Source organism: Clarias gariepinus, chromosome 7 (assembly GCF_024256425.1).
Source record: "Clarias gariepinus isolate MV-2021 ecotype Netherlands chromosome 7, CGAR_prim_01v2, whole genome shotgun sequence".
NCBI classification, from domain to species: domain Eukaryota; kingdom Metazoa; phylum Chordata; class Actinopteri; order Siluriformes; family Clariidae; genus Clarias; species Clarias gariepinus.
The window spans coordinates 13,612,977-13,633,443 of record NC_071106.1 but is presented as its reverse complement, the minus strand read 5'-3'; the positions used below and the strand labels follow the sequence as shown (position 1 = coordinate 13,633,443).

Below are 20,467 nucleotides of genomic sequence, written 5' to 3'. Positions count from 1 at the left end.
CAAAACGGAAATTAAATAATAGTTTTAAACGTGTCTATCAACATGGAAGATATATTAAAAATGTAAAAGTTTAATACTGTAAATTTTCTATCGATATATGATCAGGCTTTCGATGAGGTGTCCTGTAAGCCGGCGTGATGCGGAAAGCCCTTACCAGTTGACCGAAATTTTCAACTTGTAGAAGCGAAGATGGTGTCCTTGGTCGGTCGTTCCGGGTGTTTGTACCCTTACTTGAACGCAACTAATTTTATTTTATCCAGACCTTTGACGGCTTTAGCTCCTGCTGTTGGAGATGCCTTGGTGAATCAGAGAAAATCGAGCAGAAGTCAGTCTACCTCTGGTCTTCTCCATGGTACGTGTACGTGTAACTGCTCAGCTGGTTTATTTTATGAGCCTGAAATAACACAGCTCTGCTCTCCTGCCGTAGCGTGTCAGGTTTGTCTTTGTGTGGTGTGCTCAAATGCTTGTAAAAGTCTGCATATAGACCAGAAACAAGGCCAGATTTTAGTCTGGTTTATTACAAACCAAATCAGTTTACATGCACAGAGGCTAGAGGTTATGTGATCATTCATTGTTTTGGGGAAATCAGTTATGGTGTCTGCTGATCCTGTTTCAGAGGGATTTTTTTTAAATGATTGATTTCAACTTTTATATATATCATATCATAATTCCAATGGGCCAAAAGTTTACATGTATAATCGTGACTCTCTGAACATTCTGGAAGATTAAACAAATGTATGTACTGTATCTGATTGTCCAGATGTTATAATTAGGAGTTAACTAGAAGTGAATCTTTTTGGGGGTGTTTAATAGCGGTTGGAATCACAAGTAATGACCCAATACAATGTTATCACAATACCCCTGTGCTGATTCCATTTAAATTGTGATTCTATAAATATCCTGATTCAATATTTCATTTTCCCTGATTTTGTTACAGTTGTAACCTTTGACATTAGTTTTCTCACTTAAGAACCATGTGCCGCATTAAATATGCATTAACCTTAAATACAAGAGTTTAACATTTAACTGAGCAGCACAAATCTGTCATTCACCATAATTTTAATTTCTTGCTAGTGTAAATAGTACAGAGTGTACCTCCTGTAGGATTATAATGAAATGGCAATGTTGTTACCGCTTTAAATGCCTCCAAAGTTTTAAAAACTCTTGACTGTGAGTGCCTGGGTTAAATGGCTGCGAGCACGTGGGCGTGTGCAGCTTCTAATGCATGCAATTTTCGACAATATTTAGTGCTCGTGGTGTTTTGAGTGACGTGTGATGAGTCGGTTTTAGACTAATTGATGACTAATTGAACTGATTCACTCACTAAGAAAGACAGTTACTTAAGTAACGAGACTTTTAACATGCACAATTTTTGATAATGTAACACACATTAAAATCTTTAGTATTTAAGCATCTGTTTGCCCTTGCCCAAATTTAATTCCTTCTTAAGAGCAAATTCCGAACAACTCATGATATCTCATGCATATCTACTCTCAATTGTATGTAAATATTTAAATTGTGCAACCACAAAGACAATGCCCTGTTCAGGAATGATAAGAAACAAACAAGAAGGACAGACTTTGCTTCGAAATTTTTAACTAGACCCCAAGAGTCCTTCACCTCAATGGCTTAAAAGGCTTTCTCACAAAGGAGAAGCATCAAGATTCAATTATTTATCACATGTACTATACAGCACAGTGAAATTATTATTATTTTTGCATATTCCAGTTTGGCAATGTGGGGGTTTGAACCCATGACCTTTTGATTAGTAACAAGGATCCTTAACCATTTGAGCCACCACTGCCCCGCCCCCCAAAAAATAGCCAGATTAAAGTTTTTAGGTGACCAGCTACTTTTAAAAGGAGTGTTCTTTTGTGAGATGAGCCCATAAGTGCTCTGTTGTTAATACGAAAAACACCATCCCACCCATGAAGCATGGGGGTGACAACATCATGTCATGGGGTGTTTTATTGGAAAGTGGACAGGTGCAGATCAGAAAACAGAAGGCAGCATGAGAAAGAAGACAAGTGAAGCAACACCTCAAAACATCAACTCAAGACATCAAGATTTAAAACATCCTAAGTGTACGCTCAGTGTTGTAAAGCTTAAACACTACAAAGTATAAGTACTGGAGTGGGCAGCAGAATCAGATAAAAGAGTGAACTGAATGATCACCTGTCACTCAGTCAGTGGTTAATATGAACATAGAGTAATGCTTATATCTTGTTCACATAACATTTATTATTATTGTTCTTGATTTTCTTTTAGGTGATGTTGAGGTGCGTTTTGCCCACACCGATATCAGGATCCCTGACTTTTCCGACTACCGCCGTACCGAGGTACATGATCCTACCAAGTCCTCACAAGAGAGCAGCGAGGCTCGCAGGGCTTTCTCATACCTGGTCACGGGCTCCGCTGCTGTGGTCGGGGTTTATGCCGCCAAGACAGCAGTGACTCAGTTTGTCTCGTCCATGAGCGCCTCTGCAGACGTCCTGGCCTTGTCCAAAATTGAGATCAAGCTGAGCGACATTCCAGAGGGGAAGAACATGACATTTAAGTGGAGAGGAAAGCCCCTGTTCGTTCGCCACAGAACCGAGAAGGAGATCGCAGCCGAGGCAAACGTGGATCTCTCGGAGCTTCGTGACCCACAGCACGACAAAGATCGAGTCACCAAACCATCCTGGGTCATCGTCATCGGGGTGTGCACCCATCTCGGCTGCGTTCCTATCGCGAACGCCGGGGAATACGGCGGTTACTACTGCCCGTGTCACGGCTCGCATTACGACGCCTCCGGGAGGATCAGGAAGGGACCCGCACCCCTCAACTTAGAGGTGCCGTACTACGAGTTTCCCGATGAAGACACTGTGATTGTTGGATAGATGTGGGACATTTCCTAATTACCTCATATTAATAATGTGTCTAACCAAACAAATAAATATTTTAAACCACTCAATTGTCTTTCGTATTTTCTATGCACAAGAAAACTAAATGTTCCCACACAAAAAGCACACAAATAAGTAAGAAACTTTAAGTTTATTACACCCAGAACCGTGACTGTAACACAATTACTGATGACTTTGAACAGAAGCATCACTGAAATGCAAAGTCTGATATTTTTTCCATTGCACTAGCTTGGTAAGATAATAATGTTACCAAATGTTGACCAGCAGAAGGGATAATTTGGAAATCACAATTCAATATGGAGGATGAGGAAGTAAATGGAGCCTCAGTTGAAGTTATAAATGCAGTGAAGCATCGGACTACGAATGTGATTCCTTTTGGTGGCAAGTTCTTAAGACAGAAATTTGTTTTGTGATACAAATTTTCGCATAAGAAATAAAGTAAATGCTGATAATCTTATCTGGCCTCCCAATGCTATATTCATATTTTTTGCATATAAAAACAATTAAAATATTTAGAAAAGAAATTAAATAAATAGTTAAAACTTACTTAACCTTTATTTACGATTCCTCTTAATATATCTGCAGTGTTTTTAGTAACAACGCTGGATGATAAAAATAGTACTGAAGAACAAAAAATCTGGCATGTTGTGACATTAAAGGTGAGCTCTTATCTTAATGCTGACATCACTTAAAGAGTTTGGACTTTCATTTAAATGGAAAAAAATTTTATCTACTCTTTATACCTGCTTGGACTACAAGAATTATATCATTTTTGATATTAAAGGTCCCTTATGTAGTCGACCCCCGAAATTCACTTGGGTTATGTTCCTAGAACACCTGCAAATTTGGGATGTGGTCAAATAAATGCTTATTTTTATAGTTAAAACCCTTAATATGCCCTCAAACAGGCTCGCAAAACACTATAATTTAAGTTTAATATATAACCTTATAAAAAAAAAGAATGTAACGGTAAAGCCAAATACTGTACAGTACTGCTGTATCTCTCGCAGTGCTAGAATGTAAAATCCAGATGTTATTCCTATATGTACTGTAATTCATAAAAGCGCATTTTCTTTGGTATAGAAAAAAACCAGACAAAAACAATTGAGGAGGATATTTGTGGTTTCCATAAGATTGCGGGAGTTTCCACAAAGAATTATTAGTTAGGTTCTAAGGAACAATCTGCGAACAGCTGAGGCCGCAACCAGGTGCAGAGCATCTTCTTATATGAGGTTATAACAGCAACAAAAAAGGAAATGTTTATCTTCTCAGTTTTTTGTACACATTTGTACTGCATTTCTAAAAATCATAAAAATTTCAATTTTGCACAATACATGCCCTTCGAATCTAGGGTACGTGTCAGTCTGTGTAATCACTTTACACAACTGGCACTGATCGGCTGCAGGAATCTACAGCGTTTCTTATAGCCAATAACCACTCGGTTCCACACAAATCCAAAATAATACTCTTTAAAATGTTTAAATAATAATGAGACGATACATTTGCCAAAATTTAAAGGATATACAATTCTTTTTCAGGGTTGGGGTAACGAGTACATGTAATTTCATTTACAGTTCTCTCTATCCTTATGTCCATCCCTTGCATTCTCAGGAGGCACAGCCCAGAAGCAAAGCAAGTGGAGGAAACTAAGAATTAGGAATTTAAAAAGAAAAGCACTCGCTACATGACCAACAGTTTTTAAAGATGACTTGCCATCGCATGTCTTTGACAAGGCATGTCTCTGGCTTCACTTTTAACACAAGGGAACGATGCAGCAAGTGGTAACAGGACATGATTTAATTGTGAGAAGTAAATAAATACATTTAAAAATCGGTGACAAATCACAGCATTATGAGAACATTATTTAAGTAGTATTTCACAAAAGTTGATGCTAAAAACACAGCTGTCCCGTAACAGACAACAGTTCTATTCCTTTATTATCTGTCAAATACGTAGTGCATCACTCACAATTCATTCTTCAAGTGTTCCTATTAAAATATGTTCTATAAAAGTCTTCAATTAAATAACATGCACATTGTCTATCATTTAATAGGTTGTCCACAGGAGTGATCTGTCCATCCGGTTCAGTCCACATAATGAACCTCAGCCTGAAGCTCTTTGTGAACGTAACTCAGTAAAGCTGCAATGACTTGCTGCTGAAGTGATGCGCTTCCAGTGACTATGGCCATTAACTGGGCTACATCGGTCCACTCGATCGAGCCCAAGATGTCCATGACGTTCTCGTAGAGCTTCTGCTGCTGCTCTGGTGTCATTTCCATGATGACCTGAGGAAGCGGTTTGAACTGACCGCTTGTCATCCAGCATCCCAGAAGTCCTCCAACAGCACCGCCTTTTAATTAGGCACAAAGAACGTTTACCTCAATTGATTTTAATTCTAAAATGTATTTTCTATAACACCAGCTCTACATCAACACTAATAGATAGATTGTTAAACATTTATTGGAAGGAGTCTCCAGTGTCAGTGGCACTTTCTAGTTTCTCAGTTGTGTCTTTTGTCTTTTAAACTTCGAGAGAGAGAGAGAAACAAAGATTATTGAGGAAACTGTAGGTTACAGCTCATATATTGGATGCTGCCTTTGGATGTTCAATGTTTGAACTGAATAAATGGATAAAAGCACAATATGTCATTCATTCATTCATTCATTCATCTTGTATACCACTTTATCCTGTACTTGGGAATGCCAATTAACCTAATCCTTGCAATGTAGCACAAAAAACCCTGAGGAAACCCACCACGAAGTCCCAAGGTAGGAATCGAACCCAGACCCTTTGAGATGCGAGGCCATAATGCTAAAATAAAGCCCTTTGCCTGAAACCAAGCCACATCATTTCAACGTGGATTTTTCTTTCTATACCAGCACGCCTCATCGTGTTTTATTCCTTTTTCCAACATTCACATTAATACAACCTACTGCCACTTGCCTACAGCGATGCCAAGCGGTCCGCCAAACAACCCTCCAGCAAAAGCGAGTCCTCCAGCAGTCATCGCTCCTTTCCCAGAATGCTTCACTGTAGTCTTTATCTGCTGATTTGCAGATAACTCACAACACAGCTTCATGATGTCATCAATTCTGGGAGACATGTTGGACTTTGTACACATAGACAAAGAGTTCATTTGTGTTTAAAACTACAGACCTCCAATCTACATTCATTAGATTATAAATCATAAGAATAAATACACTATTCAAGAACACATGATATACAGTAGTGTAAGCAATAATAAATTAATACAGGGCTATAAAATAATGAGCTTGTAAGAATTACATAGAATAACAGAACAATAATTATGTAATAAAACATAAAAAAAACTTACTTTATAAATTAAACCTTCAGACACTTATCTGTAAAGGGAAACATTGCCTCGAGCTCCCTACATAAAAACAACCACTGGAAATAAATGTAACGCACGCGCACTGTGCACCATGACATAAGACTGCAGGACAGAAGGCTGGCACAGTTCATTTCAAAATAAAAGTCTCATACTATTATTATTTAAAATGTTGAGCTAAAATATAACTTCTGTAGTTTAAAACATCCTTATTTTTCAAAATTCTGTTTTAGTATACGTAGTTATATATATATTTCACAATGATTCTGTAAGTGGATTGAGCTCAGGCTCAACTCAAACAGAAATAAGGGACAAAATTTCACCACCTGTCCCGGTTTGATTTGAACAACCCAGGAATTATATATTTTTTTCTTATTCCACAGTGTATGTATATTAACCCCCTGGATTTATAAATAAAAATTTTGCCATTGCCCCCATATAGTTGTGGTAACCCCCCGCCCTGTCTCACCATACTTGGTGGGTTTCCTCCCACAGTCCAAACACGCACTGATTTAGGTTAATATAGCGTTCCCAAATTGTGCGTAGTGTGTGCCCTGCAATGGATTGGCCAGTTTTCATTGATTTTTGTTTATAGACTTACAATGACTGCATATGTAGAGATCTGAATAATATTACAAACATGAAATTCTGCCCTTGAAATTCGTAAAAAACATTTTATTGCCTGGATCTTCTTCAATTTTAATTCAAGAACCCTGCTGTACAGAATAAGCGGTGTAGAAAACAAATGTATGAATAAATTATTCCATTAATACATTAATTAAAACATTTAAAAGTAAAAAAATTAACATAATACAAATTAAAACGTGTCATTTTTTAAGATTTGTTGCATTATTAGTTGTGTCGAAACCTTGCAACTTGTGATTTAGAGAGACTTTAATTATGGAAAGTGTTCTCCATTGGACGCCATTTGTTAAACCAGCCGTTAGGATTGTCGTTATCGCAGGCGAAATCTAATGGGCTCATTGGACGTAAAGTGCCCTAGGTAGCGTGTAGTAAAAGTAATTTCCTGCCCTGTGGAGTGTCTTTGAGTAGGGGGCGAGGGGGTATTTGTATTTTAACCGCCGCCTGTTGTGGACGGTGAATGAGGTAGGAAAAATAAAGACTAATAAAATTGTATCGACGTTTTTTTTAGTGGAATATAAATCAGCTTTAGCGCTATGACATCCTCTGCAGGTGTTAGGTTTATCTTCTGAATTATGAACATTTACAGTTTATATAATATTTAATTTTCTTTTCCTGTGTTTCAGTTGTGTGGACTTGCCCGTACATGTCCACCGGAAGTGGACGTTCAGGAGGGCAGCGCGCGCTGATGGACACCATAGCAACGCCATAGAGATGATGAAGACATCAATCATGTGTGTGTGAGCGGAGCGTAATGAAGGGTGTAATGTGGTGATATGATGTTTGAGTTATTCTGGGATGGAGGACAGGTTGTGCTGCGAGAAAACATCCTCTGACGTCATATCTACTTTACCAGTGTGGATAATTGAGTATGCCTGGACTCACCGGATGATGGAGGTGTTAGAAGGTAAGTCAAGACTTTTCAACTTTGTGTGTGTGTGTGTGGTGTGCTTGGTTCAGGTGTAAGTGTATGAGAAAAAAAAAAGGTATTTGTCTAGGTTTTTTTTTTTTTTAATATTTGTCACACCTCTTAATAATACCTAATTTTATTATAAATATTTAAGTAAATACAAAATTCTGTTTTTAAGCGGTGATTTAATTTATCTAGAGAAAAAAAGCTGCCCAAACCTAGCTGGCCCTAGGTGAAAAGGTAATTGCCCCATAAACCTAATAACTGGTTGTGTCAACAAGTGCAAACAAGCATTTGCGATAACTGACAAAGGGTCTTTTATATCTCTGTGGAGGAATTTTGGCCCACTCTTCTTCGCAGAATTGTTTTAATTCACCCACATTGGAGGGTTTTCAAGCAGGAACAGCTTGTTTAAGGCTCTCAATTTAGATTTAAGTCCAGACCTTGATTATATCACGGCAAACCGTTAATTTTGACATTTTTTAGCTTTTCAGACGTAGACTTGTGGTGTTTTGGATCAGTGTCCTGCTGCATAACCTAAGTACACTTGAGCTTGAGGTCACAAACTGATAGCCGGACATTCTTCTTCAGGATTTTCTGCTAAAGAGCAGGTCGACCAGGTCCTGAAAATGCAAAGCAGCCCGAAACCATCAGACTACCACCACCATGGTTGACTGTTAGTATGATGTTCTTTTTATGTAACAGGACACACACCTTCCAAAAAGTTACACTTTTGTCTCATCAGTCCACTGAATATTTACTCAAAAGTCTTGACGATAAGCAAGATATTTTTTGAGCCTTTGTGTTCGTTTTTTATTAGCAGTAACTTTCACCTTGGAACTTTCCTATGGATGCCATTTTTGCCCAGTTTATGTGTTATTGTTCTATTTAACTGATTTTTTTATTTTATTTAACAGGTCTGGCAGTAATCAGGTGTTTTAAGGAAAATTTAACTCAGCTTTCCTAAAATCACAGTTCATTCATGATCTAGCAGAAGGGTGAGGGGCAATTAATTTTTTACATAAGGCCAGGACGGTTTGGAAAGCTTTTTTTCTTCCCCTTAATAAATGAAATCATAATTTCAAAACTGTAGTAAACTGTAATTTACTTAGGTTTTCTTTGTGTAATATAGGGGTACCTCATGAATTTTTATGTTAAAAACAAAAAATTTGCTTTGGAAAAGAAAGGCATTTATGACTGAACCTAACCGAACAGTGGTAATTTTGTATGATTTTTTTTATTTTTAAGCTGTGCTGTATAGGGAAAAAGCAATGACAAGTTTGTTACTTTTGATAGTGTTGGGTGTGTTTTAATTATATAATTTTCAGGTTTGACGGTGTTGATTTTAGAGTACAGTGGAACCTCGGATTACGAGCATAATTCGTTCCGGAAGCAGGCTCGTATTCCAAAACATTCGTAAATCAAAGATTACACATTTTCCTATAAGAAATAATGGAAATTAAAATAAATCGTTCCACAGCCCAAAAAAATAAATACATAAAAATAATTAACAGAAAATATAAAGTACAAATGAAACAAATGAACCTGCACTTTACCTTAAAAAAGTAAAAATAAATCTCGACAGATAAGTGTTTCCATTTATGCGCACAGGCGCTGTGTGTTTTTCTCTCTCCTGCGCTGCTGAGTGTGTGCATGCGCATAATTTGACACCGTGCCGGTTGTGTGAGAGTAAAGCACCCCCTATCTGTTTTACACACACACAAACACACACACACACAAACACATATAAGGCGAGAGAGAGAGTGAACCAGCACGGTGTCAAATTACACGTGCAACCACACATAACACACACACTTAAACACTGACACACACTAATGACGAGAAAGAGTGTGTGTGTGTAAACCGGCGTGGTGTTAAATTACGCACGCGCAAACATAACACACACACTCTGCAGCGCAAGAGAAAGAAAAACACACACACACACTCTGCAGCGCAAGAGAAAGAAAAAAACACACACATACACCCACGGATGGTAATTACACCAGCAAGAGTAAGACCCAGCAGGGGAGATGATTACCCGCTGAGCAAGAGAGAGAAAAACCGTTGGCTCAGTTGTAATCATGTGACACTCGGCATCAAATCAAGAAGCGCATGCATACTCAGTCTTCGTAAACCAAGACAATGCTCGTTTTCCAAGTCAAAATTGATTAAAAATCTTTGCTCGTCTTGCGGAACACTCGTAAACCGAGTTAATCATAATCCAAGGTTTCACTGTACATTTATACGTTTTTATAAGAGCAATGCAAAGAAGACAGCAAAATATTCATCATAAATTATGGTTAAATGAACTGTCTATTTTTTTGTATTGTACTTTATTTACATGTTTTTTTTTTAATGGAACAAATTATTTGCATTTATATTATTTTCCATAGGAAAATGCATTTTGCAATATGAAATTTTGCCTTAAGAACTTGGCTCCAGAACAGATTTAATTTGTACTTTCTTACATTTTTTGATAATTTCAATCATGTAAATGTGACATACGCAAAAAAAATTTAGTTCAGGCAGTAGGCAAATACTTTTTCAAACAACTGTACAATTGGTGTTCGGGCACCTTACAGATTTACACTATTTTAGAACATGACGTACGTGATGGCAATGCAATTGCGTTTTAATTGTATTGAATTGTCATCACGTATGTCATGTTCTTTTATAGTAATCATAGCAAGTGATTTGTAGCTTCAACAGCATTGTGGATGATACAGGTGTTGTGTAAAAGTTTTAGGCCCCCCGCTGTGGCTGGAAGGTGACCGGAGCAGCCTGAGTCTGAAGGATCTGTGCAGCATCCGCGTGACGGCGGCCGAGTCCTGGATGGTTATCCGGGCCAGAGACATCGAACACTTTGAGCAAGTCATGGAGTTTCTGGATACCACTCACACTTTGCTGCCTCAACTAGTGACGCCTATCAAGCACATGAAGATAATGTTTGGCCTAAAAACCTTGGTAAATGTGGCTTAATGATGATTTGTTAATATGCGGTTACATAAAGTACCAGTCACAAGGTTGGACACAAGTTCGGATTAAATTTTTTACATTTTAGAACAATACTGGATTTTTTTTTTTTTTTAAACTATAAAATAACACTTATGGTATTAGGTAATTAAGTAACAACAGTTGCTAATTTAGAACATGAAGGTCAGCTGTTCTCAAATAGTACTTACAAGAACAGCATTTTCAAGTGCATTTGCAAAACCAAGCATCAAGCATCATGAATCTGGCTCTCATGAAGATTGCCCAGAAAAGCAAGACCAAAACGTACCTCTGCTGCAGTGGAGAAGTTTAGTTAGGGCGTTTTCACATTAGGACATCAGGATCGTTTCTGAGAGCACTTGACACTGAGACTCTGAGAACACCATCGTTCAGTGCTTGGAAACCGAGTCCACTGGAAATAGTGGTCTCTTTAAGGATATGTCGTACTTGGGCACAGATGAAAAAAAACAATGTGAATGCTTTTGTTCCTGTAAACAGCAATTGTTCCTTTGCCTCAGTGGCTGAGAAGTGCAAAACAAATTACCAAAACAGAAAACAATAACAAATAAATAAAAATAAAAAAAATAACAAAACTGAAAACAAAATAAATTTAAAAACAAAATAAATTTAAAAACAAAATAACAAAAAAATAATAATAATAACACCAAAAACTAAATACCATAACCAAAAACAAAACAACCAAACTAAAAACAATATAACAAATAAGAAAACACAACGACATTTCAGTCAAAACGGAAAAGGTAGGTATAGTTTGCGAATAAAATTCTTATCGCTAATTGAATGAGACGTCTGTCACTTAATTTTTAATCAGTAGTAAGAATCAACTCGCCTATGAGTGCGAATGAAATTCTTATTGCGGTAAGGATGTAATTCGCAAACCACACCTACCTTTTTCGGCTTGTTGATTCTTACCGCTGATTCGACAAGACATCTGTCACTCAAAATATACAGGAAGTACTGCAGCCACACGGACATTTAGATGTATTTTCATTTAAAGATTCATTTTAGTATTTTAGGATTATACAGCACTTTGGTCAACTAAATTGTGTTAAATGTGCTTTAAAAATCGTTCTGATTTCACTTGATAGTACTTCTTGTATGTCTTGAGTGACAGATGTCTCATCCAATTAGCGATAAGAATTTAATTTGTAAACTATACCTACCCTTTCCGGTTTGAGTGAATTGTTGTTGTGTTTTTTCATTTAGTATTTTGTTTTTGGATATGTCGTTGTGTTTTCGGATTTGTTATATTGTATTCGGTTTTGTTATTTTGTTTTTAAATTTGTTATTTTGTGTTAAGTTTTGTTGTTTTGTTTTCATTTTATTTTGTTTTTGACTTTTTGAAAACACGATTAGAGTTACCAGTCTCAGAAATCACCAATTAACAGCCCCTAATATTAGAGCTGTTATGAAGGCTTTACAGAGCTTTATGTAGCAGACACATCTTAATATTAGATGTGCCTGCTACATAAGGAGATAATTGCATATTTTGGATACCTTTAGCATTGTTTAACAATGTAGAAAGAAATAAAAATCAGGAAAGACCATGGAATTGGAAGGTGTGTCCAAACCTTTCACTGCTAGTGTATTTAGATGCAGTCCTCATTCAGCTTGTTTGATATTTACTGTATAGTCCAGCACAATGAACCAATAAACACTGAGATTAGAGTATACAATTATGATTTTTATATATGTTTCAGGTCATAATGTGGATGTTGTGGGACGAGCAGAACATAGAGAGTATTACAGACAAGATTGAAAGCTTCTTTTCTGACAGTCTTCTACAGTATTATCGGAGTGTAAGTGGATTTTGTATTTTTCTCCTCTAGGGGACACTAAATCTACAAAAAAAATGCAGGAGTCAAACACTATACTTCATTTCATACATGTGCACAGTCAATCTTTCTCTATCATTAAAAAAAAAAAAAATTTAAATCAGGTCTCCGCAAAAAAAAAATTAAAAACTTTCATATAAATATTCAATAATTTTGTTCAAGTTTATATCACTGTGGTATACATCCTTTTTTGGAATACCCATACACATGCTTTCCAATTTTATTCAATTTCATTTGGTCTTTTTTGCCAATATTTTATCATCAAAATTGTCCAAATTATAAGCTCTAATTGATGTTCTTCACTGACAGGAGTGGTGCTGTTGTAGCTTGTTTGGCTCAAGGTTTGGCATAGTGTGTGGTCTGAGATGTTTTTTTCTGCTCACCACCGCTGTACAGAGTGAGAGTTACTGTATCTTTCCTGTTATCCCAGTCTGGTTTTTCTGCTTACTGTAGACCTCTTTTATCAACGTAACATCTCACGTCATCTCATGTCATGGGCACCCAAATTAATTAATTAAATTATAGACACTTTAAGCTGGTTTAATTTAATTACTGTGGAACTTTAAATTGCGAGCATAATTCATTCTGTAAGAGTGCTTGTATATCTATATTATGTAAAACACTTGGATTTTTCTTGTATATCCAACTTGTATTTTTTTCTTGTATATCAAACATAATTATTTCTCGTAGAAGAAATAATGGAAAATCAGATGATTCGTTCCGCAAGCAAAAAAAAAAAAAAAAAAAAAAATATATATATATATATATATATATATATATATATATATATAACTGCACTTTACCTTTAAAAAGAATCCTGACAGAGTAGTGTTTCCATTTGTTTGTTTGTTTGTTTGTTTGTTTGTTTGTTTGTGCGTGCACGCACGTGTATGTGTGAAGGCGAGAGGAGAGAAGAAGGGAGGGGGCTACTGTGTACGATGACTTGTGATGCTCGGCAGACAAAGTGCATGCGTACTACTCATATATCAAGAACTCGTTCCTTTATTAAGTTAAAATTTATTTTAAAAATGTTGCAAAACGCTTGCAGACCAATTTACTCGCAATCCAAAGTTCCACCGTATAAGATTATTAAAGAGTAGGCTTGTTTTCCCCCCTTTTCCCTGCTAGGTCAACACATTTATGTTTGTGATAACAAAACATGTGCAACTAAAACGTGTAGAATTGCCATTGAATGCTGTTTCTTGTTCCTAAAAACACTAAGGAAAGCTGTTTTATATCCATGTACTTCTATACCAAGGACTGTGAATGCATACACTAAATTTATTAAATGAATTCTTACAGTACTGAATTGAGTATAAAACACAAGGGAACAAAACTTGTCTTAATTTCATATTTATAAAACATAATAAAAATTTCAAGACAGAAAATAATTAACGGAACTTCTTTTATTTAAGAGACAGCAGGAAAGAGAAAAACTCTCATTTTTAAAATGACATATTGTAAATATATAATGTACCTGAAACACAATATGAAGAAAAAAACACAAAAGTAAATGTATTTTATTGGGATTTTATGTGATCTACCAATACAAAGTGGCACATAATTGTGAAATGAAAGGAAAATTATATATTAAAAAAATAAATAAATATCTGAAAAGTGCATTTACATTTGTATTCATCCCCCTTTACTCTGATACCTCTAACTAAAATACAGTAAAACCAATTGCCTTCAAAATCACAGAATTATTGAATTAGGAGTTCACCTGTGTGTAATTTAATCTCAGTAGAAGTACAGTTCAGTGAAGCCCTCTGTGGGTTGTTAGAGAACATTAGTAAACACAGGGAAGATCAGGGAACACACCCGACAGGTCAAGGATAAGTCATAAAGTTTAAAGCAGGGAAGGTTTTAAAAAAAATATCCCAAGCTTTGAACGTCTAACGAAGCACTGTTCAATCCATCGTCCAAACATGAAAAGAGTGTGGCTACCTAAACTGAGGCAAAGAAGAGCATTAATTAGAGAAGCAGACAAGAGGCCCATGGTAACTCTGGAGGAGCTGTAGAGATCCACAGCTCAGGTGGTAGCTGTCCACAGAACAATTGTTAGTTGTGCACTCAACAAATCTGGCATTTATGGAAGGTTGGCAAGAGAAAAAAAAGGCATTGTGAAAGAAAGCCATAAGAAGTCTAATTTGCAGTTTGTGACAAGCGATGTGGAGAAAGGTGCTCTGGTCAGATGAGAACAAAATTGGCCAAACCTTTTGACATAATTGCAAAATGCTTTATGTGGTGAAAAACTAACACTTTGCATGGATTTGGCAGCGTCATGTTTTAGGGATGCTTTTTCTTAGCAGTGATGGGGAAGCTGGTCAGAGTTCATGGGTGGATGGAGCCAAATACCAGACAATCTTGAAAGAAAACCTGTTAGAGTCTGCAAAAGACTTAGGACTGGGGCAGAGATTCACCTTTTAGCAAGACAACGACCCTAAACATACAGCCAGAGTTATAATAGAATGGTTTAGATCAAAGCATATTCATGTGTTAGAATGGCCCAGTCAAAATACAGACTTAAATCCAAATTAGACTCTGTGGCAAGACAAAAAAATAGCTGTTTACAGATACTTCATTCAATCTGACTAAGCTTGAGCTATTTTGCAAAGAATTGAAGGGAATTGAAGATGAAACGTAGCTGGGTCTTTCAGCATAACGATGATCCCAAACACACCGCGTGGGCAACGAAGAAATGGCTTCGTAAGAAGCATTTCAAGGTCCTGGAGTGGCCTAGCCAGTCTCCAGATCTCAACCCCATAGAAAATCTTTAGAGGGATAGAGGGATTTGAAAGTCCATGTTGCCCAGCGTTAGCCCCAAAACATCACTGCTGTAGAAAAAATCTGCATGGAGTAATGGGCCAAAATATCAGCAAAAGTGTGTAAAAATCTTGTGAAGACTTAAAGAAAATGTTTGACCTCTGTCATTACCAACAAAGGGTATATAACAAAGTATTAAGATTAAATTTTGTTGGTGACCAAATACTTATTTTCCACCATAATTTGCAAATAAATTCTGTAATTTTCTGGATTCTTCTTTTTTATTTTGTCTCTCATAGTTGAGGTATACCTATGATGATAATTACAGGCCTCTCTCATCTTTTTAAAGGGGAGAACTTGCACAATTGGTGGCTGACTAAATACTTTTTTTGCCCCACTGTAAATGCATAACTCAAAAGATTTGCAGCAGTAATTGCAGTGAAATGTGTTTCTACAGCGTGTTGATTCAGAGGGACTAAACACAAATGCACGGCACACTTTTCAGATATTTATTTGTAATTTATTTATTTTTTTTAACCACTTTACATTTACGTTTGTGATAGTAACGTGAGAAAATGTGGAAAAGTTTAAGGGGTATGAATACTTTTGCACTTTTGCACGGTTTTTAGACCACTCTAAGTTTACTGGATTTGAGAATGTTTAAAATTGTCCTTTTGTAATTGCAGAGTCACAGGCATATGGAGCTGATGCAGAAGGCCCAGAGGGACTTCAGGAAGTTTGCTCAGTTACTGACAAGAAACCCAGAAATGCGCAAACATTATGTCAGAGTGAGTGAAAATGTGTTTGGATGTAAGTAATAATAAAGGATAAAAAAAGTTCTGAATTTTCTTGATGTCTTTAGCATTTTATTATAATGCTTTTTAGAATCTGATGGAAGAACAGTACGGTGAAAGATACACTGTGAAGTTGGAAGAGAGATTGTTTCATTATTTAGAAGAGCTGAACAAAGCCCTTCGACAACCCACTTACATTGACCAGGTAAAGCCATGAGCCATGTGTTTCACAATTATGATTATGTCTATGTCTCATTTGCTTGTCTATTTGTCTTCGTTATTTACACTTATGCAGAATATCCTACATGGGTCTCGTAAATATTTTCACATCTCAGAAACAATTAATCACACAATATCTCCCTTTTATTAGTGGATGATCTCAACTAGTGTAGATTTGAGCTTTAAAATCTACTATCATTCTAGAGACTGTTTTTTTTTTTTTATACCATTGTTGCCCATAGCTTGCTCATCTGGAATTAAAATAGAAGGTTAATATTGTAATATTTAAATAAAATAAAATTAAGTTGATTGTCTGAACACATTTAGATCCTAAAACAATCAGGGCCACTGAAGGGGAGAGAAGAGTTCCTGCAGCAGTTATTTACCTGTAATAGTGCACCTCCAGCCACAGCTCTAAAAAAGCTACTGAGATGTGGTAAGTCTTAATCAAGTATTTTATCAGTGAACGTTCTTACATTTACATTGAAACACTGCATTATATGTTTTTTTTTTCCTTTGCTCCAGCTATGGCAAGCCACAAGGAGCATAAAAGTACAGAAAAGTGGAAGCAATGTAAAGGAGCTCAAGGTGATGGACCAGTGTCAGTTGCTAATTGTGTAGCCCTTAAGTCATCTCTGGAAGAGGTAGAGGAAGATTGGCTGTCACAGACATCCTCTCAGAGCTCATGGGTAAATAGAAATAAAAATTTTGAACAACAGAGGACAAAGTTGAAGAAGCATGTTTTAGATCAGGCTCACAAACTCCCATGTGTGCTTAAAGAATGGTGTCCTCAGATGACTGAGACCAGACTCGCTGAAGAAAGTAAAGCTCAAGATGACTTACCAGAGCATCTGTGCTCCAGACATGGCAAGAGAATGAGGAGTATCCTCCAAGAATGCTCGGAGGAGCTGAGGGGTCAGGACGAGGACGCTTCACTGATGCAGGTGGAATGCACTCCTCTGTCACCTGAACCACCACTTTTTCAGTCCACACCTGACAGACTGCCCTCAGCATCTTCTCTCGATGACTCATCCTCTACAAATATTTCTCCATCTTCACAGCCAGAGCCTTTCTCATATCGTACAGGCGATGAAGAGCGACAGGTTGTTCTTCTGCAACCGATGGCTTCTTCACAGAAATCTCCAGTTCAAGAAAGTAACTCAGGCCAAAAAAGCAACATCACATTAATGTTACAACTGTCATCTTCTCAAGCACTTTCAGTACAGCTTACCACCTCTTCATCACCATGTACCTCATCTCACAGCGCTTCATCTTCAACAAATATTTCACAATTTTCAGCAAACAAATTCGCACAAAAGTTACCATTGAATGAGGAAGAATATTCACCGGGACGGTCATTTGAAAAAATGTGCCCGGAGTCTTCATACCATCAGTCTTCATTATCATCGTCACCATCCATGTCGTCGTCCTCTGCTGCTCCCGCGGCAACTGTAACTCCATGCCAAAATGATGCACAAGTAATTTTAGAATCAAGCAAACCGAGGCTGTCTTTAGAGACTCAGAGTTTCCTCATGGTGTCAAAGTGGCTGCAGCCTAGAGTGAAGCTCTGCAGACTGAGCCAGCAGCAATGTCACCAAGCCACACTGCCAAATAGTGTTCCAGAGCAGTCACCGGAAGAGGAAAGAGTAGATAAAAAAGAGGCATCGTTTGATCTCAATTTACTGTATTCAGACTCTGAATCAGACACACAAGACTCTAATGATTCTGATTACATTCCACCAAAGAGATGGAGGTATAGGTGAAGTGCAGAAAAAAAGGGTACTGATCGAGTGCAATTATGTAATCTACCCTATATCAATTGAATATTGATCATTAACCAGACTTTTGTGGTGCTCTTCGTTTTTTTTAATGCTGCTTCTCAAATGTCAGACTTGGGTCATAACTTTAATGTTTTATTTGTTAAATGTGTAAAAGACAAAATGCAATGTTTAAACAAGCGATTGTATAACATTTTAAAGACAGTGTAATTTAACATGAGTTTTTGAAAATACCTCATTGAAATATTTATTTATTTACATTTTAGAGGATGTTTGACATTTTATTATGTTTTGCCTTTAAAAAGATAAATGATGAAACACCGTTGTAAGCCTTTGTGAATTACAAAACTTTCCACTTTTTTTTTTTAAATGTGCAGTCACATCTCCGTGTGCACCCTGACATCCCGACTGATCAGATTTGCTGCTGATTCATGAACCTTTGTACTTGTGTTGGGAAAGTTTAAGGGTTATCACATTTATTAAACAAAGTTGGTTGACATGCTGGACATGAAAGTGGTTACAGTTATACAGTGATGAGTAGCTTGAGATACATGAAAGGTTTGAAGACCCCACTAAAAAGAAGATACGGAAATATTTTTTTAATATTCGTACCACCAAGTTATTTATTGTGTTTGTCTCAAAGGTCAAATAGTTTACCTTCTCCTCATTAGTTTTTTAGGATAAAATAAGTCTTGTCAGATATATCTTAATTTCTTTCATGGTACATGGTAAACTTTTTCCTGATTATGCAATAAATTCAGACCTAGACACTTAGAAGGTCACATTTTTAAACGTTTTCTGTTAATATTTCCTTGTGTTATGTACTTTATTTTTTTTGCTGTGCGTAATCACTTTTTGAAAAACATTAGTAATAAATACAGGGATAATTCAGATTTTTCTTTTTCCCAACAAATGAGATTGTTTAAGCCACTGGTACGTGCCAAGTTAAATTATGCAATTCCTACATCATCGACCATTTTAAATTTCGAGCCAAAATCGATGCCCAATTTTTGACCCAGCCAGTTTATGTAATGATGTAAGGTTGTAACACTGAGATGGTAAAAGCTGATGAAAATAGTTGAGGGTATTGGCAGGGATTCAAGAATAAATGTTCAAAGATCATTTGATGTTTGTGTTGGCTTCCTAAATTGGTACTCAGTTTGATGTTGATTTAATGTCTGAGGACATCATGTTCTTGATGTTTAATTAAACCAAACCAATTTTTTTTTACATATGGTGACCTTGGTGAGCAAAGAGTTCTGTTACTCTTGTTTTTTTAATTTCCTTTTCCACCCTCTTGAGTCAGTTAATTAGCTAAATACAGTAAGTGAATTACAGTAACTGTAAGTTTTATAATGTCTTAATTTTTTTGATACAACAGTGGTATGTATAGTGAGTGGTGTCATGGAGTATAATATCACTAGAACATTTAACTCTACATTATGTTTTACTGTGCGTCACAGGTGTTTTAACAATTATTAATTGAACTGTCGGTCGTCAGCATGGGTGAAAGTAGGTAGGTACGGTCTGCAGTACTAGGAAGAGGAGTGAGCAGCCTGCCAAAACCCATATTCAAAGCCAGGCACTGAAATACTTTCAGCAAGGAAACACATCTGATAACGTTTTATCTGAAACAACACTTTATATATAATTGCTTATAGGTCGTTCCAAATTACCTCTGAACCATTTGTGTTGGTCACTTCATGGCTAATGTGAGTTGCAAAGCTAACTAGCTTCTAACACAAGGCTGAACTCTACCTCACTCTCTAACCTAACACTCTAATCATTTGCAGCTAGTTAGTTGCGCCAGTCGTGGAGGGATATGGGTTGGTCAATAAATAAATAAAAAATCTGTCAATAATAATCTTGTTTGTGGAACTGTTGTATAAAAGCAATATCACATGATAGGGAGTGCTGATATTCAGCACAAAAGCACTCTGTATTATGTGAGGATGTTGTGCTGAGTATCAGCACGGCTGCTATGCAGTCGTAGGCACAAGGGAGCAATCCGGGGAAGTTATCATATAGATCATAGATATCATGTTACTTAAATGATATTGTACTTATAATTCTGAACAAAAATATATATTCATAAGCATAAACAGATATACTGTATGTAAAAAAAATAGTAATAAAACAATAAGGAACACTATATTTATGATAATATTAAATAAAAATAGAATTAAGAGCTTTATGAAATAATTGGCACCCCAACCAGCATGTACCCTGACTTGTATAATAGGCTCCAGACCCCCCCTC

At 36.6% G+C, this 20,467-nt stretch overlaps 3 protein-coding genes across 4 annotated transcripts; 2 read left to right on the top strand and 1 right to left on the bottom strand.

Annotated features, from left to right (window-relative positions):
- Window positions 1–146: 146 nt before the first annotated feature.
- On the top strand, window positions 147–2,948 carry LOC128527992 (cytochrome b-c1 complex subunit Rieske, mitochondrial-like). The gene is made up of 2 exons (XM_053500696.1): window positions 147–352; window positions 2,269–2,948. The coding sequence occupies exons 1-2, from the start codon at window positions 190–192 to the stop codon at window positions 2,877–2,879; spliced, it is 774 nt and encodes a 257-aa protein (XP_053356671.1). The 5' UTR covers window positions 147–189; the 3' UTR covers window positions 2,880–2,948.
- A 1,731-nt stretch (window positions 2,949–4,679) lies between these two features.
- zgc:112052 (protein C19orf12 homolog) lies at window positions 4,680–6,326 on the bottom strand. Of its 2 annotated transcripts, XM_053500624.1 has the most exons (3): window positions 6,238–6,326; window positions 5,847–6,012; window positions 4,680–5,253 (listed from the first exon to the last, which is right to left on the bottom strand). In XM_053500624.1, exons 2-3 carry the CDS (start codon window positions 6,004–6,006, stop codon window positions 4,988–4,990), a joined length of 426 nt encoding a protein of 141 aa, XP_053356599.1. In that variant the 5' UTR covers window positions 6,007–6,012; window positions 6,238–6,326; the 3' UTR covers window positions 4,680–4,987. The 2 variants fall into 2 exon arrangements, with proteins under 2 accessions (XP_053356599.1, XP_053356600.1); XM_053500625.1 differs by lacking the exon at window positions 6,238–6,326 and having other exon boundaries at window positions 5,837–5,977.
- Window positions 6,327–7,195: 869 nt separating this feature from the next.
- Window positions 7,196–19,330, top strand: LOC128528358 (uncharacterized). Its single transcript, XM_053501178.1, has 8 exons — window positions 7,196–7,359; window positions 7,521–7,801; window positions 10,545–10,768; window positions 12,517–12,615; window positions 16,104–16,205; window positions 16,303–16,416; window positions 16,758–16,866; window positions 16,956–19,330. The coding sequence occupies exons 2-8, from the start codon at window positions 7,693–7,695 to the stop codon at window positions 18,191–18,193; spliced, it is 1,995 nt and encodes a 664-aa protein (XP_053357153.1). The 5' UTR covers window positions 7,196–7,359; window positions 7,521–7,692; the 3' UTR covers window positions 18,194–19,330.
- The last annotated feature ends 1,137 nt before the right edge of the window (window positions 19,331–20,467 follow it).

Coding starts and splice junctions, on each gene's coding strand:
- LOC128527992 (XM_053500696.1), top strand. CDS start 190: ATGGTGTCCTTGGTCGGTCGTTCCGGGTGTTTGTACCCTTACTTGAAC. Junction 353..2,268: donor TACCTCTGGTCTTCTCCATG/GTACGTGTACGT, acceptor ATTTTCTTTTAG/GTGATGTTGAGGTGCGTTTT.
- LOC128528358 (XM_053501178.1), top strand. CDS start 7,693: ATGGAGGACAGGTTGTGCTGCGAGAAAACATCCTCTGACGTCATATCT. Junction 7,802..10,544: donor GATGATGGAGGTGTTAGAAG/GTAAGTCAAGAC, acceptor GTTGTGTAAAAG/TTTTAGGCCCCCCGCTGTGG. Junction 12,616..16,103: donor TTCTACAGTATTATCGGAGT/GTAAGTGGATTT, acceptor TTGTAATTGCAG/AGTCACAGGCATATGGAGCT.
- zgc:112052 (XM_053500624.1), bottom strand. CDS start 6,006: ATGTCTCCCAGAATTGATGACATCATGAAGCTGTGTTGTGAGTTATCT. Junction 5,254..5,846: donor ACCGCTTGGCATCGCTGTAG/GCAAGTGGCAGT, acceptor CCTAATTAAAAG/GCGGTGCTGTTGGAGGACTT.